General features: G+C 45.8%; 2 protein-coding genes across 2 annotated transcripts; both read left to right on the forward strand.

Annotated features, from left to right (window-relative positions):
- Positions 1–4,076: 4,076 nt before the first annotated feature.
- On the forward strand, positions 4,077–12,558 carry ADAP2 (ArfGAP with dual PH domains 2). The gene is made up of 10 exons (XM_082492409.1): positions 4,077–4,207; positions 5,893–6,023; positions 6,715–6,806; positions 6,941–7,026; positions 7,373–7,482; positions 8,155–8,301; positions 9,034–9,117; positions 9,511–9,573; positions 10,873–10,950; positions 11,549–12,558. Exons 1-10 carry the CDS (start codon positions 4,114–4,116, stop codon positions 11,765–11,767), a joined length of 1,104 nt encoding a protein of 367 aa, XP_082348535.1. The 5' UTR covers positions 4,077–4,113; the 3' UTR covers positions 11,768–12,558.
- Positions 12,559–13,974: 1,416 nt separating this feature from the next.
- On the forward strand, positions 13,975–20,560 carry RNF135 (ring finger protein 135). Its single transcript, XM_082492181.1, has 6 exons — positions 13,975–14,326; positions 15,224–15,310; positions 15,858–16,049; positions 17,277–17,436; positions 18,729–18,830; positions 19,665–20,560. The coding sequence occupies exons 1-6, from the start codon at positions 13,979–13,981 to the stop codon at positions 20,198–20,200; spliced, it is 1,425 nt and encodes a 474-aa protein (XP_082348307.1). The 5' UTR covers positions 13,975–13,978; the 3' UTR covers positions 20,201–20,560.
- Positions 20,561–23,051: the final 2,491 nt, after the last annotated feature.

Below are 23,051 nucleotides of genomic sequence, written 5' to 3' on the forward strand. Positions count from 1 at the left end.
TTCAGAGCCATTTGTATATTAAATTTCTATAAGTATTTAATGTATATATCTATTGGCATGATATTGCTCTCCACAGCTGACATGTGGGTTGGTTTGGTGCTTGTCCAGTAAGTGCATTTATGGTATTAAATGCACAAACTAATCAATGGGGACAACTTCATACTGTCTTTCTCTATAATTTGTGTATCTCATAGCAAGAAGTCCTTTTGTAATGAGCAACTGTCACAATTGCAACAGCAAAGTTGCTTTCTTTCTGAGAACATTGTTTTATTTTAAGAAGATTGTTTCTTTCTGAATTTGCAGTTAAGTGTTAAATAACCCGGGGTGGGAGGGGGCACAGAGAGGATGCGACAAGTCTAAAATGTAAATGACTAAAAACAACTCTTCGTAATAATGACTGGGTAACAAAGTCTTTACAAAGCACTATGCCTCAATGTACATATATTTGTATACATTGGTTTAATTTCATTATTTACAGCAGTCACATCTGTATGTTAATCTGAAAAGATAGAGAAATGATTACTGTAGGTCAAGATAGACTCATTTGTAAATGACAATTATTCCAGTGCCACTTTTGGTTTTAGTAATATTTAACTACTTGTAGTCTTGTATATTGTGTTCTATTTTTATACTTCATTTTGTATTTGACAAGACTTCAGCCTGACTATTTGTGATTGCATCTGGTTTTATACAATAAATTTGTGAGACTTTGCTACAATTCTGAACATTTCTGTTGTATGAAAAGTAAGACTCCTAAAACTGTTTTCAGTCCATAAATATTATGTTTAAGGGTGTTTTAACTTGAAATATTTCAACCATGTACTTTTCTGCCTTTATATTGCAATTGGACTGTTTCTCTTCCTCAAACTGAGTCATATTGGTGCCATGCAGTGGTATTCCACTTACCTCAATGTTTCTGTAATAATAAGGAAGGGCATTTTTTAGTACATTCTGTTCTCATCTTATATTTTTCATGTCTTAAAGATGTTCAGGAATGAGAAATATTTATGAAAACAGTAAATTATTTTAAGCTTCTGAATTGTAAATAATAGTCTTTATAGCTTACTCTTTCAGTAGCCCAGAATTACCATTAAGAATGAAATAAAGTGGTGGCTGTTAAAATCAATGGGTTGTATTGTTGTGTCAATGGTCTAAGCAACTCCTGTACATTTTTGTAAAAATAAATAAAAACTTTCAAAAAATTTTTAAATAACAAAGTAAAAGTGTATCTGTTCACTGCTTTATAAAGGCAATCTCAACCTAACTACATTACAGGGCGGATCTACATAAATTGGAAACAGGCCCTATAAAGCATTATAGAAGATGTATAGTAGAAATCAATAGGAGACAGCCTAACCTCCTTTTGGAGTTAACTATCTGCTTCTAACAATTGCCTTAAGAATTTTTTTATAGAATCTCCAGGCTATGGTGTCTAAAATGTGAGGTGGAATTCAAGTATTTCACTTCTTGATAAGATACTTGTGTGTAATTACCACATAAAACCAACTCAAACTAGTTTGAATTAAAGATAATCTACTTGAGATTATTTGTTTGAACTCTGATAAACTAGCAACTTTGTGATTTTATGCATCCACTATAAGCATCTTTTGTATGCTGGAAGAAAGCATACGTTTCTATGAGGGATGGACTGGTTTTGATTAACTTGGCTTAAAAGGAAGTGCTCCAAAAGATCCATCCCAGTACTGTGGAAGTCTCCTACCTTTGATTCAAAATGTTTTCCTGCAATGGTTTGGGTCCTTTTTCAACTACTGTAAAAATCAGCTGTGGGCAGCTTGAGAATGATTGATATACTTGGAAAGGAAAAAGACAAAACCCATGCTTGCCTAAACAAAGAATTCGGTGAAACTAGAAGTGAAAATCCCTGGAGTTTCACAATGACTCTACACCCTATTTAAGCAGTAGTTATTGCTAGGTGTGCAACAATTTAAATATAAAAAAACAACAAACATTGTTCTTGTTAAAATCTCAAGTTCCAATATTACTTTCTAGAATGCAAATGAAGTTGCCATTGTTCTACAATCCCATGAGTAATACAGAAAAAAGCAGTTAAGCCTTAGGCATGTTCTTGCAAGTGTGCGGTGTACTAATACCATTGCCGAGTAGAAGTAGGAGGATGGAAGGATCCCTTTATGAGCAGGACTGTCTCAGTCTCTGTAAAAGCCCTGAAACGGGGCAAGATGTATCTGGAGGGCTGGGAAGGATTTGTCCCTTGCAAGTCGCAGTGAGATGCTGAAGCTCAGCCATCTGAGTACGAAAAATGTAAGAAAAATCATGGGGCTACACACCAATGCCTGGGTTTTTTTGGTGGGTTTTTTTTTTTTGGTGGGGGGTTTATAGGTTGTCTTGAATATAAATAATCATTTCACAAATGTCATACAGATTATCTTTTATATTTTACAGAATTTTTAAGGACAACACAAAAATTAAGCTAGCAAAAGAGCTTCAATGTGTGGCTTGTAAGAAAATAAGAAAATTACCCCTGGGCAAAATTAAATCTGTGTTTACATTCTAGTATACAACAGTTCTTAAAGGGTAAGTGCTGAAAAGAGAGATTTTATGTAGGCAGATGAAAAACTCAACGTTTCAGATATTCTGCTGCTCTATTTCATGACTTCACAATATTTAAAAATAAATAAAAGGCACAATGCTATTTAGTGTCTAAAAAGATGGAAAAAATGTGTCAGTACTTTCAACTCAGAATACATCTCTAGTACAGTATTTTGTTGCCTGCAAAATAAGTAACTACACAGTGTTTTTACAAGATTACACATAAACTTTACTGAAGAATAACTGCATGTTATAGTGCACTATAGTAATGGAAGTTAACTATGCAAATTAAGCTTAGCCTGAAACTAGTAAAATTAAAAATATTTTAAAACCTCTTCATCTATTTCCGATTTAATTAACCTTCTTGAAAATCCTTCCCTCATCTGAAATTTTTCTCATTTGTCTTTTTCTTTCCTTAGATAAGCTGAAATATTAAGTCACAGACTTTTTGACCTTGGCTTTATCTTGAAAGAGGGATGCTTTCGTTAGGTTTTGCAAAACCTGAAATGCTCCGTTCTCCCCGGGTGGAGTTATGCTGGCAGGGCTCTTCCTGGCGGCACAAAGCTGCTCAGGCGCTGTGCTGGGCCCTCGCAGGGCGGCAGAGTTCTGTGGGGCAGAGCGGGACTTACCTGCCATCTGGTGTCCCCACGATTTGAGCCATCTCTGGGTAATGGATGCTGTTCTGTTACACAGCGGGCTTTTTTAAATTATTTTTTTAGAGACAAACCTGAGGTGGAGTTGAGATGAACCTGTGGGTGCATGGGTGAGCCCTCCTCCTGGGAGCAGGGTTCAGTAATGAATTTCATAAGATCACAGAATGGTTTGGGTTGGAAGGTACCTTAAAGATCATCTCATTCCAACTGCCCTGCCCTGGGCAGGGACACCTTCCACCAGCCCAGGTTGCTCCAAGCCCCGTCCAACCTGGCCTGGAACACTTCCAGAGATGGGGCAGCCACAGCTCCTCTGGGCAACCTGCACCAGGGGCTCACCACCCTCAGGGTAAAGAATTTCTCCCTAATATCTAATGTAAATCTCCCCTCTTCCAGTTTAAAACCGTTCCCCCTCGTCCTGTCGATTTCCTCCAAGAGTCCCTCCCTACCCTTTTCACAGCAGAAACTCGTAGCTCCTCAGCGGAGGCCCCTCTGTCGCGCTTCGGGCCAGACTGGCCTCTGAAGCGAAGGACAGATCCCCCCCCCGATTTATTGGCGCCCAACGCGTCTCCTACCTCCATTCGGTGCTTAAGGCTCATCGCGTCGTAACGGGCGGTGGCGCGGGGCCGCCGCGGGACCCGACCCTCCCGGCCTCGCTTCACGCCGTCCCGGGGGCCGGGGCGGGCGGTTCCCTCTCCCGGGGTTGGCCCCGCCCGAGGAGCCGCCGCCAGGAGGTGGCTGAGGGGCGGCCCAGCAGCGCCCGCCCCGGGGGCGCGGGAGGGGAGGGGAGGGGAGGGGACGGGGCGCCCCGCCGCTCCGGGGCCGCTCTCCAGTTCCTCATTTCCCTGCGGGAGCTGAGGGTCCCGCAGAGCTCCGTGTCGGGCACCGAGCGGCGATGATGGACCGCGACCGCAACAAGACTCTGCTGCTGGAGCTGCAGAGGGCCCCTGGCACCGGGAACGGCCGCTGCGCCGACTGCGGGGAGCCAGGTAAGGGGGGCTCCGACCGGCAGCTCCCTCAGCTCCGCTCCCCTCGTCCCCTCTCCGGGCCCGCCCGGCTCATTTCTGACAGGAAAGTGGGGGTGAGTGAGGGACAGGTAGGGCTGTGCCGCCCGCCGGGCCTCTGTCCATCCCCGGTCAGCCTCCCGGCGTGCCGGTCTCTTCGCTCAAGTTCCTGAAAGCGGGGCCCATCGTCGCCTTTCGCTCCGTGGTACCACAGCGGCGGCAGCAGGTGGTTTCCCCGCTGTCCCGCCCTCGGAGGCGGCCGTTCAGGTGGGCCCTGCGGGGCTGCCGGGCTCCGGGCTGCCAGAAGGCGGCTGCACCAAGCGCGGCAGGGCCGGGAGCGGCGGCGGGAGCCCCGCGGGGCGAGGGGCGGACGGCGTGGGGGAGGAAGTGGCCTCGGCGCCCCAGCAGCTTCCCCGGAGTTATTTGTAGACGGTGCGACGGTGCACAAGGCCAGAGCGCGTGGGGTGGCTGTCTGTCTGGGGGGGTAGGGGGTGGGGGAGGAATGTGCTGAGCGCCACAGAGGTACTCCGAGGGTTGGAGCCCCTCTGCTGTGAGGACAGGCTGCGAGAGTTGGGGTTGTTCATCCCGGAGAAGAGAAGGCTCCAGGGAGACCTCATAGCGGCCTTCCAGAACCTAAAGGGGGCCTACAGGAGAGCTGGGGAAGGACTTTTTACATGGGCGTGTAGTGCTAGGACGAGGGGGAATGGCTTCAAACTGGAAGATGGTAGATTTAGATTAGGTATCTGGAAGAAATTTTTCACTGTGAGGCTGGTGAGACACTGGCCCAGGTTGCCCAGAGAGGTTGTTGAGGCCCCATCCCTGGAGGTGTTCAAGGCCAGGCTGGATGGGGCTTGGAGCAACCTGGTGTGGTGGGAGGTGTCCCTGCCCATGGCACGGGGGTTGGGACTACATGATCTTCAAGGTCCCTTCCAACCTAAACCATTCCAGGAGTCTATGACGATGTTTCTGCACTGGGGTTGGCGCAGAGAAAGGCACCAAAGAGCCTGCTGGAAAGCCCACACCAGGCTGGCACCCTGCGCTCATTTGAGGTGGGCGTCACCCTCGCTGACTGAGCAGTCGATTGGTAGCCTACAGCAGCTGGGAGAAGAAGTCAAGTAGCTTCTGTTTGCTGTGATAAGGGGGAAGCAGAGAGTGACATGGTGAAAATGGTGCTCTAAGGAAATGGTCATGTCAGAGAACTCAGAACGCCTCTAAGCGTTGACCTGTCAAGACTGCTTCAGGGGATGCAGCAGCAGGCAAGAGCAGGAGCTCTCATGGGCAGTGGACTCGCGTCCTCGCTCTGGGTGGTTGTATTCTGTCGTACTCACTGTCTGCAACATCCTTCCATTGTTAATTCAGCAACAGCAGTTTTCCATGCAGAACTAATAATTAGCTGAGCTTTTACATCACTACTCAGCTGCCTGCATAGTCATATTAATTTTTAAACAAGTAGCTGGTGAAAGAGCCTGCAAAGGCAGGGACTGCATTCTTCATTGGGGAAAGCAGGTGCTGTTCCTCTGAATACAGTGAAGTGACAGCCATAAACAATGGGGCGGGATTTGATGTATTAAGTGTGAAACCTGGGCTGTGCATCAGATATGCTTTTTTTGCCCTTGCCAGTGGCTGTACCTTTTCCCATGTATTATTTCATTCTTTGTGTTTGTATCTAGATCCAGAGTGGGCTTCTTACAAACTTGGAATATTCATTTGTTTAAATTGCTCTGGAATCCATCGCAATCTTTCTCAAATCAGCAGGGTCAAATCCCTTCGGCTTGACTTCTGGGAGAACGATCTTATGGAGGTACAGCGGAAAAAGCAGTAATTCACTTACTTTTCTCCACATTTCATCATAACCTCCTCTGCCTTGTAATTCCTACGTCATCCCCCATGGACAGAGGAGCAAAGCCACACAGAACCAAGTTAACTCCGTGGGTAACTTTAGGAGTTTTTTTATGACCTACTCAATCAAACTGCACTGATAAGTGACTATGTTTCTAACAACCCGCAGTGTATTTTTTTATAGCATGCAGCAACTCCTTACTGCGGTTTAGAAGCCCACAGATATTTCCAGACAGTATGCTCTATTCGAGAATCAACATACCCTTCTTAAATATTGGTCCAGCCTCTCATCTTTCAATTGAATTGTGTTAATAATATAATCACAGTTAATGTCTAGGAGGAGATGAAGGTACAGGGAGATCATAAACAAATACTTTTTCCCCTCATTTTCCTTTGTTCTTTTAATCAACAACTGTAATCTTGTGTTCCTTCCCATCTGGTTCAGATATATACTGAAAAAGGCTCAGCTACCTAGAAAGTGCAAACTACAGTGCCAAGGGGAATTTATAAACATATGTAGAGATGCACTGAGAGTTATGGCAATGCTGAGCAAAAAGTGCAGTGCTCCCTTTGATACAAGTTTCATTTTGTGTTCATTACATGGTATTGATTTTGTAGTTGCACACCTAACTGTAATTTCTTTTGTATTTCAGTTTATGAAGAAGCACGGAAATCTCTGTGCCAAAGCTAAATATGAGGCGAAAGTCCCTCCCTACTATTACATCCCCCAGTCCTGTGATTGCTTGTAAGTTGATGGTGTATTCACTGATACAGACCTTTACAGCTATTGAACTACTGCTTCCCTCTACAGGTCTCTTTGATTGGTTGGTGAAAATAGAGTAGAGGCAGATCAGCTTTATCCATGTTTTCCTCTTTCAGGGTTTTAAGAGAGCAATGGATTAGAGCTAAATATGAGCGTGAGGATTTTGTTGCCACCCGAATCTGCCAAGATCCTTGTTCTGCAGGTAAAAGTTAGGGTTGTCAGGGAAAAGGTGATAGCCTTAAGGCCAACAGCACAGTGTTCTGTTTGCAACTTTGAAGATCTTTAAGGTTGGTTTGTCATATTTGAACTGTTGGATGTGCAGGCCTTGCTTTGAGTCTAACTTTGAGAAGAAACTTCTAAGAAAAGGCACTTAGACAAGTGCAAGGATGTATTCAGATCTTACAGTTCTCTGGTTCTCCACTGATTTTTTCATGAGGTGAAAATTCTCAGATGGAGAAGAGACTTGAAACTCTGTGCCACATCACCATTTAGATAAACAGTCCTACTATTGTGCTGCCCTTCTCTGCTTATCTTGGTCCAACCTGCAGGTAGCCGTGAAGGATTCCTCTGGAAGCGTGGGCGGGAAAGCAGACAGTTCCAGAAGAGGCGGTTTCTCCTATCAGCAAGGGAAGGGGTGCTGAAGTACTACACCAAAGAAGTGAGTTCCTCAGCCAGAGTTCTCTGTAGGTAGCTGGTCAACATCCGTCCTCAGACCCTGCTCTTCATCAGCAAAATCCAGCATAAATAGCTTTGTTTCTAGTTTTGCAGCCAGGCCAGCCTGTGTTTAGAGCAGCCCAGATGTTTCCCCATTAACATATGTGATATCTTAGGCAATTGCTCTTTTGGATTTAGCCCCTTCCCTCATCCCTTTTCTTAACCTTCCAGCCTCTTTTTGCTTAGTGAACAAAGGAAATGGATACTTGCAGTTGAATAGGAAGATGAAGGAGAGATCTGTTAGCAGCTGTTACCTCTTATATTACCAAAATATTCTCTCATCCACTGCTTCAGCATTATTGTCAATATGTCTCCCTTCTGTGGGAGAGTGTAGCTAATTGTTCTCCAACTATGAGGCTGGAGGTAGAACCCATCCCTTTCAAGTCAGACACATCCCCCTCAGAGACACCCAGCATTTGTCAAGGAAAGGGAGTCACTTGTTGTAAGTGATTTTATGTAGCATGTAATTAAGGCTTTCTTTCAGGTATATCTGGTATTCAGATATGTTAGGATGCCTGCTTTCTCTTCAGTAGGAATATAATTCTCATACAGCTAGTCTGTCCTCTGTTACCTTCCCTGAGAGCACTTTAATACAGTGATGCTTTTCATTTCACAGTCCAGAGGTCCAAAAGCCATTATCAGCATTGAGAATCTGAATGCAATGTTCCAGACAGAGAAAATCCAACATGCTCATGGGCTGCAGATCACATACAACACAGATGGTCAAACAAGGAATCTTTTTGTTTATCATGAAAGTGGAAAGGTGAATACCACAGAGATTTTGGAATAAGCAAGATGCTTAAATGTTAGATCTATATTTTGGAAGAGATACCCTGTTCCTGCAGGATCTGGTTTTATTTGAAGTCACTGTGACTTGTAGAATATAAAAAGTTGCAGAATTTGACACTAATAACTATAACATATTTCTCCTGTTCTGTTGGGCTATATGTTCAGCTTCACACCCTGAGTAGTTTTAAGGCTTCAGTGCAGCGCATATGTAAATCTCTGTAAGGTAACTGTCTAATGGTTTTACACAGTTCTGTAGTTATATTCTTTAAAGCCTTCTTGACACACATAGAAAATACTGTTGTTCTGCATTATTTCCAAGCAAACAATGATAATTTTAAGAAGTATGTCTGCGGATTTTGTTAGATTTCTGTTTCTTTCCTTGACATAGTTCTCAGGTCTTTCCAGGTACAAAGGTTTTTAAACAATCCATGACTGAATCAACTGAAAAAGCCTTTGTACACAGACTTGGGTGGCTGTCCATGCTGAGAGTTTCTGGGACCTCCCTGGAGGGGCATTTTTAAATTATTTTGAAGGCTCAATGTTTTTCAGGTGTCTGGGACAAGTCACTGACTCTCTCTGCCCCTTGGGGAGAAAGTACCTCTTTGCAAAGAGGTCATAAGGAAAGAGAAAGGCATTTTGGAAAGGCAGCACTCTTGCCCCTTCTTGTTATTCTTGTCTTTATGTTTGTATTTGCTGTTTTCCCTAGGAGATTGTTGACTGGTTCAATGCCATTCGGGCAGCGCGTTACCATTATCTCAGAACAACCTTTCCAACTCTCCCTGAGCCTGAGGTGAGAACTGAACAGAGCTTGAAGCAATCTATGCAAACATAGCATGGGAAAACACTTTCTCACTTCTTCTGCCAGAGTCAGGTACTCAAACAGCAGCACATGGGCTTTGGGAATGGACAGAAGAGGTAGAAGGAAAGGCCATACTGGAGAACATGCAAAAAGGTGGTCAACATTTAAGGCCAAAAAGTCTCCATGTGGTCCTTTTGAAGTGTAATCTTTCAAAAATCTTATGTTCTTCCTTATTTCAGACTTCCCTTCACTGAGCAACCATAAAAAACCCCATGCCCCCAAAGCCAAAATTGATCGTTATTAGCTTTGACAGAAACAGAACGGGAAAGCAAGCTTGAATGAGCCGGACATTTTTTTTGTATGTATGTGTTTGTGTTCTTCTAGCTCATACCCAGGATCACAAGAAATTACGTCAAAGAAGGATATATGGAGAAAACAGGACCAAAAGTAAGTGCATACATGGAATAATCCTGTTTGTGTACTGCCAGGTGGAGAATATTTGATAATTCTATCATGTTTACTAGTAAATGATTTGTTGAGTGACTATATGCTTTCTGGGTTGCTAAAAGACATTATATTCAAACCTGTTGTGTTCTTTGGGATCATGTTTTATTTTGTGTGGAAAATAAGACTGGGAAGAAGAATCCTCCTTGAAGAGTAGGCAAGATGGATTAGCTGGCAGTGGACGTGCAAAGTCCTGTTATGCAACATTAAATGGATTGCTGTGTCCGGTAACTGCAGTTCTAGAACTGCAGCTCCTGCTAGAACAGAACATCACATGCTGACTCCCTTACTTCCCTGTTTCTTTTAAAGTCAGTAGCAGATAAGTCGCATCTGCTTATAGCAGCAAAGTACGATTGAGCAAATTCTTTGCAGTGAAGCCTATGGTTTGGTTTGTTTTTTGTGGGAAAGTATTTGGGGCACTGTTCCTTGGAACAGGAGAGGGAGATTTCAGGCTCTGTTGAAGGAGGGGATAAAGATCTGAGGTTTTGTTTGAACAACTGCCACTTCTTGCCTTGCTGTCCTCTGAATGAACCATGAGCCAAAGTCCCATTAAGAAGTTCAGTGGTGAAATGTTGATATTAAATATGCTGGGTTCTGCCCCAGCTCAGTGCTAGTGCCCCTGTACATCTTCCTGCAGGTACTTGCACAGAGAATACTGGCAGCTACAAGCATGAAAGATTGCGTCTTTTTCTCCTGAGGCCTAAATTCTGCTCAAGCTGAAGTGAGCCCTAGAAGAGGACCCTTTAGTTCAGCACGGAGCAATAAATAGCTCAAGGAATGGTCAAATGAGTGTAGCTGATGGAATTAGCACTTTTTAAAAAAGCTACCATTTGTCCCTACCATTGTGCATCCTGCAATGCTTGGGACAACTCCCCAAACCAAAATGCTGAAATTGATCGCAGGCTCTCCATTATTGCCACTGGACCAGGGATCGTTCTCTGCAGTGCTTTCAAGTAATCCATTTGCTGCAACTTTCTTAATCCTGGTAACTTGATCACTGGTAGAACCAAACTTCCCTGCCTTCTCCTTGGGTTCACGCTAGAGATTTGTATTCAGCAACAATCCTTTGGGGAAGAGAGCTGAGGGCCACAAACAACAGTGACTCATCTGTTACCAGTTACAGGGATGAATGAAATTGAACTCAAGCTCTGAGTCATTTAAGCAGTCCAGGGATCTGCCTGGAATGGGCTGAACTCCCCGTTGGGACTTGGTCTTTAAAGAACTTCTACCCTCTTCTTGCAGCAGAAGGAGGCCTTTAAGATGCGCTGGTTCTGCCTGGATTCTCAAGAAAGGAACCTGATGTACTTTAAAAATCCACTGGTAAGAGGAGGGTTCTCTGCTATTGCACTAGCCCCTTCATGAAGTTTGGTGGGGAAGAAGGGTTTGTTCTCATCCAGCTCTTCCAGCACAAGACTGAAGCAGGCACAGTCTCAAGAGCTCATTCCCCTTGTGAATGGATCTCTGCAGCTGAGCTGGTTGGGAACTCTGGTCCTTACAGTGGCTGAGAGGAAGATCTTAAGTCTTTTAAAAGTAGCTGCTACTGCCTGTAGCATTTATAGCCCACTCTCTCTTAGCCCTGTTGCTATTGTGCCTGTAACCTTAGGCAAGATGACCAATATGCCAATGGCAGAGGCTTGGTAGCCCCAGGATCCTGCTTCCTAGCACTGCTCTAGCCACGAGAATATCCTTTCTAGCTCTTTCTGAACACCCACCAACCAGCTCTGTAAGAATAGCTCCCTACCTCCTCCTTCTGAGAACACTTGTGTTAAAAAAACCCTGGTGTTTCCTGCTGCCTGTCAGCAAATGGATGTCCCCTTCACACATCCCCAGTTCCTGCTCCATGTCAAAGGATAGAACAGTGTCTGGTGGAACTGCGCTGTCCACTAGCTAATGGCTATCTTTGCTTCCTTCCTTCTAGGATGCATTTGCACAGGGCCAGGTTTTTATTGGGAGGATGGATGAGGGATACAAAGTACGAGCTGGCTTGCCCCAGGGAGTCCGTGTGAAGAAGAGGAAACCAGCGATCACTGTGGTCACGCCAATGAGAGAATTTGTGTTTATATGTGAGAACGACAGGGAGCAGCGGGAGTGGATAGACGCCTTGAATGGAGTCATCGCCCAGCCTTTGACTGGTTAAGACTAGCGCTGAGTTCTGGTGAACTGCACTTCTTGGGCTCTGTTTCAGCACTGCTTTGTGGCTTCTTTCTGTTGGCAAGGAAGGTGCTCAAGGCCCTGCGGTGACTTTAGTGCAAAGGGCTTCTTTCTTCAACAGACACAGGCACAGGAAGGGTGGCAACGGAGAAATGAGCAAGAAGGAGTCCAGATATTCAGAAATTATCTGTGCCCCTGCGGAACTTTGCTTGAATTGCCTTCTCTCTTCCTACCCTTCTCTGCTTTTGAGCAGAGGAGGCCTTCCCAGCCTGATATAGGGATGAATCATCCAGTGTTGTCTAATGGAAAAAAAAACAAAGTCAGTGGAGAAAGTCTGCCCCCAGAAGCACTGGCATGCACATCCATGAGGGCTCCTGCAGGTGCTGTTAGATCAGATCCTCCTTTTCTTGCCTTGGTCTGATGTCAGAAGGACTCCTGTACATCCTGAAGGATGAACCTGACAACCCAGCCAGTGGCATGTGTCCTGCCAGTGAAGGGGGTTGTCTGTTACATGAGTACATAGGGACAGCAATCAAGAGGGAAAGGTATTGTCACCTATCAGGAAGATGCAGGGTGTCCTGTTGGATAGATCCAAGATACCAATTCATGCTGGAGTCGCTGGATGTCCTTCTCAGGGAGGAGCAGAGTTAGGCAGCTGCACTTTACCTGGTTGCAGCTCCTGTCCAGATAGGGACATGGTTTTCAACAGAGTGGGTTTAATGTCTTTTACAGTGTTAGTATTCTGTCACAGTAAAAAAATAAAAGTCAAGCCTGCATTGTGGAGGATACTGTAACGGAATCGCTCTGATGACAAATACTCCTAGCTCCTTGCTTTCAACAGTCTCTGCTGTTTGACTTTTATGAGTGGCAAATCCAACATGTGAAGACCAAATTTTTCCAAAGCAACCTCACATAGTGCCCCAGCAAACATATCATCAGTACAGGATAAACGGATGCTGGTCTGTCTTTCCTCCTAAAAAACATCTGAAGCTTAATGAGCTTGATTAATCTGAACATTGAAAGGCAGAACATAGTTTTAAAAGTGTTGTCTTCTACAAATTGCTTGAAGACACTCAGTGAATGAAGACCAGCACTGGTAGTGGGAGGGTGGCACCTCCTGATAAGGTCCCACTCACACCCCTTCTGTGCAGGAATTGGTGCAGGTTTGCATTGGCTGATACAGTGCACTGAGTATTTTCTTGCCTCAGGACCAAGACGGAGATTTGGTTCTACCAAGCATCCAGTCATTCAGATCTTTAATTCTTCTTTTCAGATAGCTTTAGTTTGCAAGTCAAAAGGAAGTCTTGCAGACTAAGTTTCTGCTGAGGCTTCCACCTTTTGCTGACAGCTGCCAGTCAGTCTGAGATAGCCAGAATAGTTCTCCTCTTCTGCAGAAATGAGGAAGTGCCAATACTTGCAGGGATTAGTGAAATTAACTCTCCCTTCCCCCAGTAGTGCAGAAGAATTGTTTGAGTTGGATCATCATTCTGCCCATCTCAGCCAGTTCATTGCCATCCAGCTGTGAGCAACCTGCAGCAGTTTTGCTTGCCGGTATGCTCCTAGGAACTTCCCTGTGTTCCCACTCTCTCTCTCCCCACACAACCTGATTCATTCTAGCTCACATGCTGGCTCAGCAAATCTTTTTATCAGCGTAGTCCTGCAGCCCTTGAAATTGATGGTAAAGAAAGAACCTTCTGGCTTGTACAAGGAACAATGTCAGTCTTCGTTTGGTTTGACATATGTTAATTGTTATTTTGAGATGAGCTCAGTAACCTGGGATGACCTCAGAAGAGCCCAGTCCATCCCATAGCCTGATCTTCACATGGACAGGGCTCTGCGAGCCGCCCTGCGCTGTGTTGCTCGCTCTCCCGGACGGGGCACTGGACCAGCTGTGTCAGCAACTTTGCTGTGACTTGTTACAAACCCGGGAAATTCCCTGTGAAAATGAAATCGTGCAGACAGCAGCAACTTCTTTAGAGAGTGAATAAAAGTCAAGGCCAGGTCACGCCGAGCTCTGCAGCCCAGTCACCCCAAATCCTCGGCCCCAGTGGCCAGCAGAGGCAGAGCCGGGCCGGCGCTGGGCTTTCTTCCCGGCCGGGGGAGCTGTCCTGGCGCTCTCCCGGCGGGAGGAGGCGCCCGGGGGAAACGAAACTCGGTCGCCCGCTCCGCTCCGCCCCGCCCCGGGCCGGGCCGGGCCATGGCTGCTGCTGTCGCCCTGGAGCAGCTCCTGAGCGCCGTGGAGCTGAGCTGCACTTGCTGCCTGCAGTACTTCAGGGACCCGGTGCGGCTCACCGGCTGCACCCACAGCTTCTGCCGGCCCTGCATCGTCCGGTACTGCGAGGGGAGGCAGCGCGCCGGCTGCCCGCTCTGCCGGGAAGGCTTCGAGCTGAAGGACCTGCGGCCCAACCGGGAGCTGGCCGCTTTGGTGAGCTTAATCCCGCAGGAGGTGAAGGAGGAAGAGTTGGAAACAGAGGATGAACCGAAGCCCTCCGGAGCTGTTCCCTGCAGCGACGGGAGCTCGGCGGGGCGGCGACTTGGGGAGAAGGTACGGCCGGAGGCAGCTTGGGGCCACCCCCCGGGACAGCCCGGGGCTCCGACCGGGGCCACCCCCCGGGACAGCCCGGGGCTCCGACCGGGGCCACCTCCCGGGACAGCCCGGGGCTCCTTCCCGCGGCACCCCCCGGGACAACTCTTGCCACAATTCTAAATGTTTTACCAGCGTCATGAACGTGGGACATACCTGGGATTGAGTGAACTTTATCTTTCTTTTTTGCCACCCCCCCACCCGTTTTGCATTTCACACCCTAATATTAGTATTGTCATAACAATCTGGATGTGGAGCAGACCAGTTTAGGTAAAGCAGTGTTTGGGGTTCATCGGTGGTGTCTGATATACTGAGGACCATGTAGCTGAATTAGAAGAAGTAATGGCTGTACACATTCAGCTGATGTATGAGCGTAATAACTAACTGTTCTTTGTGCTGGGTGTTATTGCACCAGCATGATGTTGGAGACTCCTGAAAGGACACATAACATTTATTATACAGTGTTGCAGCTCCATCCAGCTGAATGGCACAAAATGGGACTGATTCATTATCCAGATCTCTGCTTAAAATAACTCCCAAACTTGGAGGAGATGAGAAGAATCTGTTGAATGTCATTATTTTAGCACATATATGTCTAAAAAGCCTACTTCAGTCTCTGCAGCTGAGCAAAGGGCTGAAGCTCACAATTATATTTGAACATGTAATTGATGACTTGCATGTTGACTTCCTTGAGATTATTCCCACTCAGAATTAATTGTGTCTTCCAGATCTCTCCTCAACCAGTCCAGTGCTTAACTAATGTCAATGATGTAGGGATTTTTATTATCCTGCTGCTTAACCTAGTCATGCTTTCTTTGAGGGTTCTGTAGATAAATGGTCCAATGTGTCTCTTGAAAGGAGGAAGAGATATGGGACATCTCCAAGCAGCTAGAAATGACTACAGAGACCATCCACCTCTTGAGGAAAGATCTGAGTAGAGCAAAGGTACACATTGTACATTCACTACCTGCAGTTAGCTTCTGTTTCCACTGCCACCTGGAGACGTGACTGACTCCAGCATAGCCTTCCAGCCCCAAGCAAGGATCTGCCTTTTTGTTTCCTACTGTTGCTGTCAACTCTGTTTTTATTGATGTGAGTGAACTGTGGCAGCAGCTGTACTAACTCCTGTCTTTGCTGGCACAAAGGCCATTGGAGTTGTGCATTGTTGCCTTTTTCTGCCTACCCCAGGATTAGCCTGAATGTTTCTGGAACTCTTAGATGCATAATGCAAATCATCAAGAGGGAATACTGATCTTTCTAAGCTGTCAAGGAGAGACTGCTCGCCATAAAATAGTCAAGATCCTTAACATGCCCAAAATCTCCTTGCAGGTAATGCAGGATAGTGTCAAATATATTTTATTCCTTTCAACCAAGGTAGCTGCTTCTGGTCTGCAGGGGTCAGTCAAAGAGCACATCAGATGGGGTAGTTGATTCTCATATTCCACACATCTTTTCAACCAACACAATGAACTCCATGTTTTCTGCCTTTCAGGACTATGCATCTCAGATCAAAAGCCAGATTACTGAAGATTTCTGTTGCATGAAGGAATATGTTGAAAGACAGGAAAGAAACACACTGATGTTCATTGAACAAGAGCAAAAGGCAGCTCAAGAGAAAATTGAAGAGACTATTCACCAGCTCTGTTGTGAAGTGAACAAGCTCACAGACATCAAAGACCAAATGGTAAGTGATGAAAGGAAGTGGCAGAATATGAGTAAAAACTCTTAAGATCAACGTCTTGGGTAGCTGAAAATGTACAGAGCACTTTCAGGTCCCTACTGCCCTATTCTCACTAGAGACGATGCTACCAGTCCACAGACTTTGCCGTTACCAGGGAAAGTTTGGAAGTGAGAAATTCAGAGGGAACGAATATTAGCAAAGGCTGGAGATGCAATTCAGAACTCAGTTTGTTCCAAGGATGTTGGTGAGCTGAAGTGGGGACTGGATTGCTTAAATCTAGTCCTGAGTCAAATCTAAGGTTAAGATAAGATACTTAATTATTATCTTTTTATTTTCCACAATATGTATATACACATATGCATGCAAGTTAAAGAACTCACAAAGTTATTAAGTACTTTCTAACAACTTTTTTGGGGAAAATATGTCAAGGGCTCTCAAAAGAAGCAGTTAAAGCACTTTCAATTCTGCAGAGCCCATTTTGATGCTGAAAACAACAATGCCAATCGTGCAAATTAGCTATCAGGAATTTGGAGTAGGGCTCCTGGGGTGTGACAGTGCCCGGAGGCAGAAGTGGCCTTCCAGGGCCAAGGTACATTGGAATTTACCTGGGGTGACTATGTACATCTATCTGATCCAGCCTCCCATTCTAGGCAATGAAGAGAAACGGGCGCTTTTAGAGAATGTGAGTCATCTGCCCTACTTGAAGCGCCTACCTGCAAGTGAGATTAGTCAAGCCTTCAAAACACCTGTTTCTTTCCACAAAGTGTAAAGGCAGACTGAGAGAACAAGCTCAGAGGTAGATTTCCACAATTTGTAAATTTAGGCAAACGAGGCTTATCCCTACTCATACTAATGCTTTTTAAAACTTTTGGTTTGGGTTCTAGAAAAAGAAGAAAGTTTAAAAAGAGAAAGTTTGTGTATACATATTGTATATTTCAGAAAATTGTAGTGTATATATAAGAAAAATTACTCCCATTCTTAGTGTTCTTGGGGAAAACAATTTATTTTACTTTTTATTAAGAATAAACTATCCTTTCATCTTTTCTGTAAGATTTCAGGTTAGTTCTCTCGGATAACTATCCTCCAAAGGAAGCTCTCAATACAAAGAATAAGATTTTAGAGGGATCACTGCTGTTTTTCCACTCTGGCTTTATAATATAATCTGACATGCTAGATGAAATAACTGCTATTGTTTACATCTTCCCCTTGGTTCTCTTATGTCATTATTAGAGTAACTTACCTGAGAGACAGAGGTACAAAAGCTCACCTTCAACAATGACTAAAATTACACTTTATGAGAAGCTTAATGGTGTCAAAACTGCTGTGGAAGATCTTAGGAGAAAGTTGGAAATTTTACTTTTGGAGAAGTACACTCGGCGGTTCCCACCAGGTGTGTTTTCCTTGTTTTGAAGTCTCTTTGTCAGAGGGAGTGGATCTAGCAGGGCCCTTCATGTGACCCCCCTCAACTCAGTCCCTTGTGTGGGGAGGTTGGACTGCTGTGCAAAGATTTGTATGAAAGAACCATTCTTACAAACAAGCAGGCCTGCAACTTTGGAAAACAACCCAAAAACTTCAGAGAAAACGGGTGTGCATGTGTGTCATTATTATAAAACCCCTTGCAGTTTTGAAGACAATATAGTTACTTTATACTTTTTCATGGAAGCCCAAAAGAAAGGAACTGACTGTCATGCAGATCAGTAATGGAGAATGAAATGTAACCCATTTAAATATTTTTTTTCTAAATACACAGTGATGTAACAGCGAAGTGTTTGCTAAGAGCAGACAGAAAATTCCCTCCCACCAAAAGCTGTGTCTAAGCAGAGCTTTAGACCTGGTATGGCCCTTGCTATGGAGTTCTCCTCCTCCCAGCACCATCCCTCTGCTGTAGAAAGACCTCTGAGCATTTTGAGAACAACTTCAGACTGACCTAAAATCCTACTACCACTGAGGGGCGATCCTCCCCTTCCCACTCTTTCCAATACTACCTGCACTGGTTCTCAAAAACCCCAGATACTTCATCATATTTTTCCCTCAGGGTTTGTCTTATCTCAATCATTTCAGCAGTTGAGTTTACAGCTTTGCTCCCCAATCATTTTTACTTGCAAAACCAAGGAATCAGTAGGCAGAAGTGTGGGGACAGGAACTTTTAAGGATGGCTTTCGTGATGAAACCGATGTATTATGTAGCTACACCAGAAAGTGACTGCAAATGAGTCTTGTCAATATGCACTACAATGTCATAGAAAGTTAGAAACAGCCCTTAAATATGTAGGGCTCAATGTCAGGCTTTTTGGTCAGCAATTAAAATAAAGAATTATTTTGTGCTTATGAAATGCACGTGCAAAGGGACACAAGAAACACGTGATACTCAGAAAAAAATGAAGAACACTGTAAACACTTTTATGCCAGAAACTGGCTTATCTGCATAGATCCAACTGCTTTACCCATCCAGCTTTCCTGACTGCTCCATTCTGACCACACTTAGGGCAGCAGTGTACACGTTTGGATAAAAATGTTTGCCTACACATCCTTTGATAATTTACACAATCAAAAAAGCAACTCTCTGGTTTGTACTTTAACCACTAGCTAGGTTTATTTTATGTACGTTTTCCTTTGGAAGCATAAATACTTCCTATGTACGCTTTGAAGAAGTGTCTTAATGCTTTAATTTTTTTGTCTTTAGTGCAACCTCCAGACTTATATCAGGAGACAAGTGTCTGCTCATTATCTCCAGAGTCTGCAGCTAAAATTCCAGAACCAATGATTTCAAGCCAATTTTCTCAGTGTAAGTATGCAAGTCACTGTGACTCTTCAGTAACAATATCCAAGTGACTATGAGACTCTGGATTTGCTGAAGAAAAATGTACTTACAAATATTCAGCAGGAGATCTGGCTGTTTACCTGAAGCATAGAAACATAATGAAGTTACCATGAATTCATCAGATACTGCAGCATAATGCAATGCTATACCTGACTGCATACGCAAGATGAAAAGGAGGTTGTGGCTTGAGCTGGCTGCAGGGTCTGAGTTGGTGTATGGGCAGTTACCACACCTTACTGGTCTACTGTTTTAAGCCATAATGACTCCATTTGTTTGAATTCTGCATCATTTTTACAGAACTATTTTTACAGTCAACACACAATACTACAGCTGTAGCTGAAAACACACCAAAAAATTTTTTTTTTTCTGATAAAATGTGCAATAACATGTCCCAGTGAACAGATGACTATGGTAGTTTTATTAAGGGAAGCATCCCATTAGTTATTGGCAAAAGTGTAATTTTTTAATAAAATTGTGCTTAGGAATAGTATTCCTCCTGTAGGGTGGGCAAGTACCTTCACCTTCCCACTGGAGTGCATGAGTCTGTCATGGATGTTTCCTCAGTTGTGTCTGTTAAGTGTTTCAGTATGCTCAGGATACAGTCATTAGTGTTTGGTTAAGGATTCTTGCCGATTTGCAGGGTTGAGCTTTGATTGAGGTTTATTGTATGGCCGTTGGTTTTCATTTCTGTTCTTGAGTAGGATGCACATCTACTGTTATTTAGGATGTGTGGAAATACTGATCTGATCTCTCTTCTTGTTGCCTGCAAGTGAGAATGTTTTCCTTTCTCTCTTCTAGGGGCAGCTGATGTGACTTTTGATGTCACAAGAGTATATGAGCGCTTAGCAATCACAGCCCAGAACAAGACAGTAATGGTTTCCAGCTCCCCAACTGGTTATGAACCATCACCCAACAGATTCTGCATCAGCCAAGCGATGTGTTCCCAGAGCTTCTCTGCTGGGTGCCACTACTGGGAAGTAATTACCAAGGACAGCAATGGATGGGCTGTTGGAGTTGCTCATGAAATGATTGGTAAAAGGGACAAATTAGGAAGAACGGAGCATTCCTGGTGTGTAGAATGGCTAGGTCCCAAAAAGCAGCTGTCAGCATGGCATAGAGATGAAGAAACTTTATTACACAAGGAGAAACCATTGAAGGTTGGAGTTTTGCTGGAGCTACAAAAGAAGACCGTGTCCTTTTATTCCATCACTGACAAAGAAATGCTTTTGCATACGTTTGAAATCAATACCTCAAATCCTCTTTACCCTGCTTTCTGGCTATATAGTCTAGAAAGAAATGGATCTTTAACTATAAGTCACACAAACAGGGGATAAAACCTGTTCAGAAAAGTGCCGATTTTGGCTGTGACTGCAGAGCTTCTCTACAAGTTTCAGTGTTTCGCACGGGAATTTATCAAGGAGTGTGTAGCGACCCAAGCTTTCCTGGAAATCAGCAGCCGATACTACTTTGCTCCGCTTTTCTTCATGCTATGCTCTGATGTAGCTATACTTCATTAAAGCAATTGCAGTGCATGCTAAGGGTGGTTACCATCCCTGTGGGAGCGAGGTGGATTTCTTAAGCGGCTTTAACTAGTCCCAAGATATTCCTAGGAAGGAATGCACCAAGCAAACACTGAGGTTGGGGATAAACCCTTCCCATGGCCCTCATTTTCCTCCATTAATTAAAAAATTACATGAGACCAGGTGATGCTATTTCATTCTGTCAAGTGAGCTTTCTTTAGGGAGATCTAATTGAGTAAGGAATGCTCAGAGGGCAAGAATGTTACTGATCTCATGCATGAAAATCTTTTGCTTTAGAGTAGGTACCAAACTACAGGAAATAGGCTTTTTATTTGAGGACGTGAATCTTCAGGGAGGTCTCCCAGAAAAAGATCCCGTCTCACTGGCACCATATCCTGTTTTAGTCTTGCCCAGCCAAAGGGTTGTCAGTCCTGGTGGTGGTGTGACCAAGGGAATGGTTTTTGGAAGCAGATGATTTCAAATGTGTCTGTATCAACCAATAAGTGATGAGGTCACTTTATTGCTCTTTCAAAGAGCCAGCAGACGTGAACGTGTCATGGAAAGGACCATCTTTACTTGCCAGAGAGCTTGCAGAAACAAGAGGTTCAACGAGTTTCCCTGCCAGTGTAGAGGCAGTGTTTCGGCTCTTTGTCGCTTCTTTCTGGCTGTTGGGAGGTCCCTGTTGCCTGTGTGGGGTGAAGGGGGCAGAGCTCAGATCCCGTAAAACCTACGGACTGCTGAATTTCTGAGAGGACCACTGCTTCAGGCAAACTGAAAACAGAGTGCCCCAGAAGCAAAAACTTTCTCAGGAAGACAGCGGCATTCCAGAATAAGGAAAATGAGAAGTTTAATGTGAATAAAGCATGTGGGATTCAAGTAGTACAATGGAGCTGGGTGGCTTTTAAAGTCCTTGACAGAACTGCTGGTAATCTTCAAGGTTAGTGTCCTTTGCTGTCACTGAGCACTCTGAAAGAACTTTGGACTAACTGCACATCTGTAAGATCCCAGCAGTGCATGTGTCAACTTCTACAAGACTGGGGGTAGCGCTCTCTCAGTGTTGCCAACAGTGTAATGCAGAGATAATGCTGGTGCCTCTTGTTAGGACTGAGGAGCCCCCTCCCGGTCCGTCTGGAAAAAAAACGGCCGCCATGATGAACTCAATGGGCACCTCTCCTTTTCCACATACAAGCTGAGCCCCACTGCCCGGGAGCAGCCATTTGTTACGCTCTGATCATACGTCACCACACAATTTAAAAGGGAGTGCGTTGCGTCACTTCTGGTGTTCCTGTGTGTTGGACACGCTCACTTGGCTGGCGCAGCACTGCAGCCATTCCATTGCAGTACTTGAAATGTGCATCCTGGCTCCGTAATGGCAGAAACGTCCATCACCGTCCCGGGGAAGCCCAGAGCAGAACTCCCCGCAGAGGGGGACAGGCGCCCACTAGCCCACTGCCTGCTATATTTGCCGCCGGGCTCTGAGGGGGAGAGCAGAACTGGGGGCTGCGATTTATCGAGGTGGTGCCCCCTCTGTCCCTCTGACCGCCATTCTTAGTTCCCCCCAAAAAGGGAAAAAGCCCGACAAAAATAAGGGCAAAGTTTTTTTTATTAATTAAATAACAAATCACTTTTTGAAGAGCAGCTGTGCCCGCATGGCTGCCCGGGTGCTGGGTCTGTCCCGCGGTGGCCTCGGTGCCATGGAGAAGTGCCGGTTGGATGAATCTCTGCTCTCTGCGGCCTTGTGCAGCCCGGGCTGGTGCTGGGCTGTCTTGGGCTGCCCGGGCCTGGGCTCTGGGGGTGAGGGGCAGGGGTTAGCCCCCCTGCAGCCCGTGGGGCGGGCAGCAGGGGTGGCAAGAGAGACCAGAGGGAGCCGCGGCGGGGGAAATCCGGGCACCCCACGGGTGCCCGGCCCTCCCCGCTGTCCCCTTCCCACCCTTGGGGTCCCCTCCCCTGTCCTGCCCCGGCCGTACCCTCCTTGGCTGCAAGCATGGGCAGCTTCTCGTCCAGCTGGTCCCTGGAAATGGGGCGATCCGTGCCCAACAGATTTGTCACGTTGCACTGGGAAGGAGAGAGCGGGCTGGCTGAACCACGGGGCAAAGCCAGCATCCCCAGGCAACCCTCCCACACCCAGCGCTCCCGGGGGAAACTGAGGCACGCACCCCCCAGGGGCTCAGCCTCAGTCGCCCCTGCCGTATCCCTACCTTTGTCAGCCCTACCTTGTTGGGGAGCAGGAGCGGCTGGAGGCGCTGGCGGCGCTGCAGCGGGGTGGTGACAGTGTCCCGGCCCCCGCAGCTCCGCGGCACGGTGGGGTACTTGCCCTCGACCAATGGCTCCCTGTGGGATGAGGCACGGGGATGCTGAGTGCCCGGCACTGTGGCACCCCGTGCTTCAGCCTACAACACGAGGGAGGGGACCAGGCGCTGCTCCCCAGTGGGGTCTGTCCCTCCCAGCTTCCCTCTGACTGCTGCAGGAGACACCCCACCCATCCTGCTGGATCTGCCCTTTCCCCACAGCCCCGGTGAGCTGGCCGTGGCAGGTCGCTGCACCCCACACCAAGGACACCAGGAGGCAGGAGCTGGGCTGTCCCAGCTGCAGGGCTTATTTTTGGCAACTTGTTTCCCAGATGGGGCAGCGAGGGGGACGGCTGTAAAACCCCACAGACCCGAGA

This window comes from Vanellus vanellus, assembly GCF_965231255.1.
Source record: "Vanellus vanellus genome assembly, chromosome: 17".
NCBI classification, from domain to species: Eukaryota; Metazoa; Chordata; class Aves; order Charadriiformes; family Charadriidae; genus Vanellus; species Vanellus vanellus.

Bases quoted from the DNA above. Each gene is read 5' to 3' on its own strand.
- RNF135 (XM_082492181.1), top strand. From the start codon at position 13,979: ATGGCTGCTGCTGTCGCCCTGGAGCAGCTCCTGAGCGCCGTGGAGCTG. The intron at 15,311-15,857 runs GTACACATTGTA...TCTGCCTTTCAG, and splicing joins AAGATCTGAGTAGAGCAAAG to GACTATGCATCTCAGATCAA. The intron at 16,050-17,276 runs GTAAGTGATGAA...TGTCATTATTAG, and splicing joins CAGACATCAAAGACCAAATG to AGTAACTTACCTGAGAGACA.
- ADAP2 (XM_082492409.1), top strand. From the start codon at position 4,114: ATGATGGACCGCGACCGCAACAAGACTCTGCTGCTGGAGCTGCAGAGG. The intron at 6,807-6,940 runs GTAAGTTGATGG...TTCCTCTTTCAG, and splicing joins CCCCAGTCCTGTGATTGCTT to GGTTTTAAGAGAGCAATGGA. The intron at 10,951-11,548 runs GTAAGAGGAGGG...CCTTCCTTCTAG, and splicing joins TGTACTTTAAAAATCCACTG to GATGCATTTGCACAGGGCCA.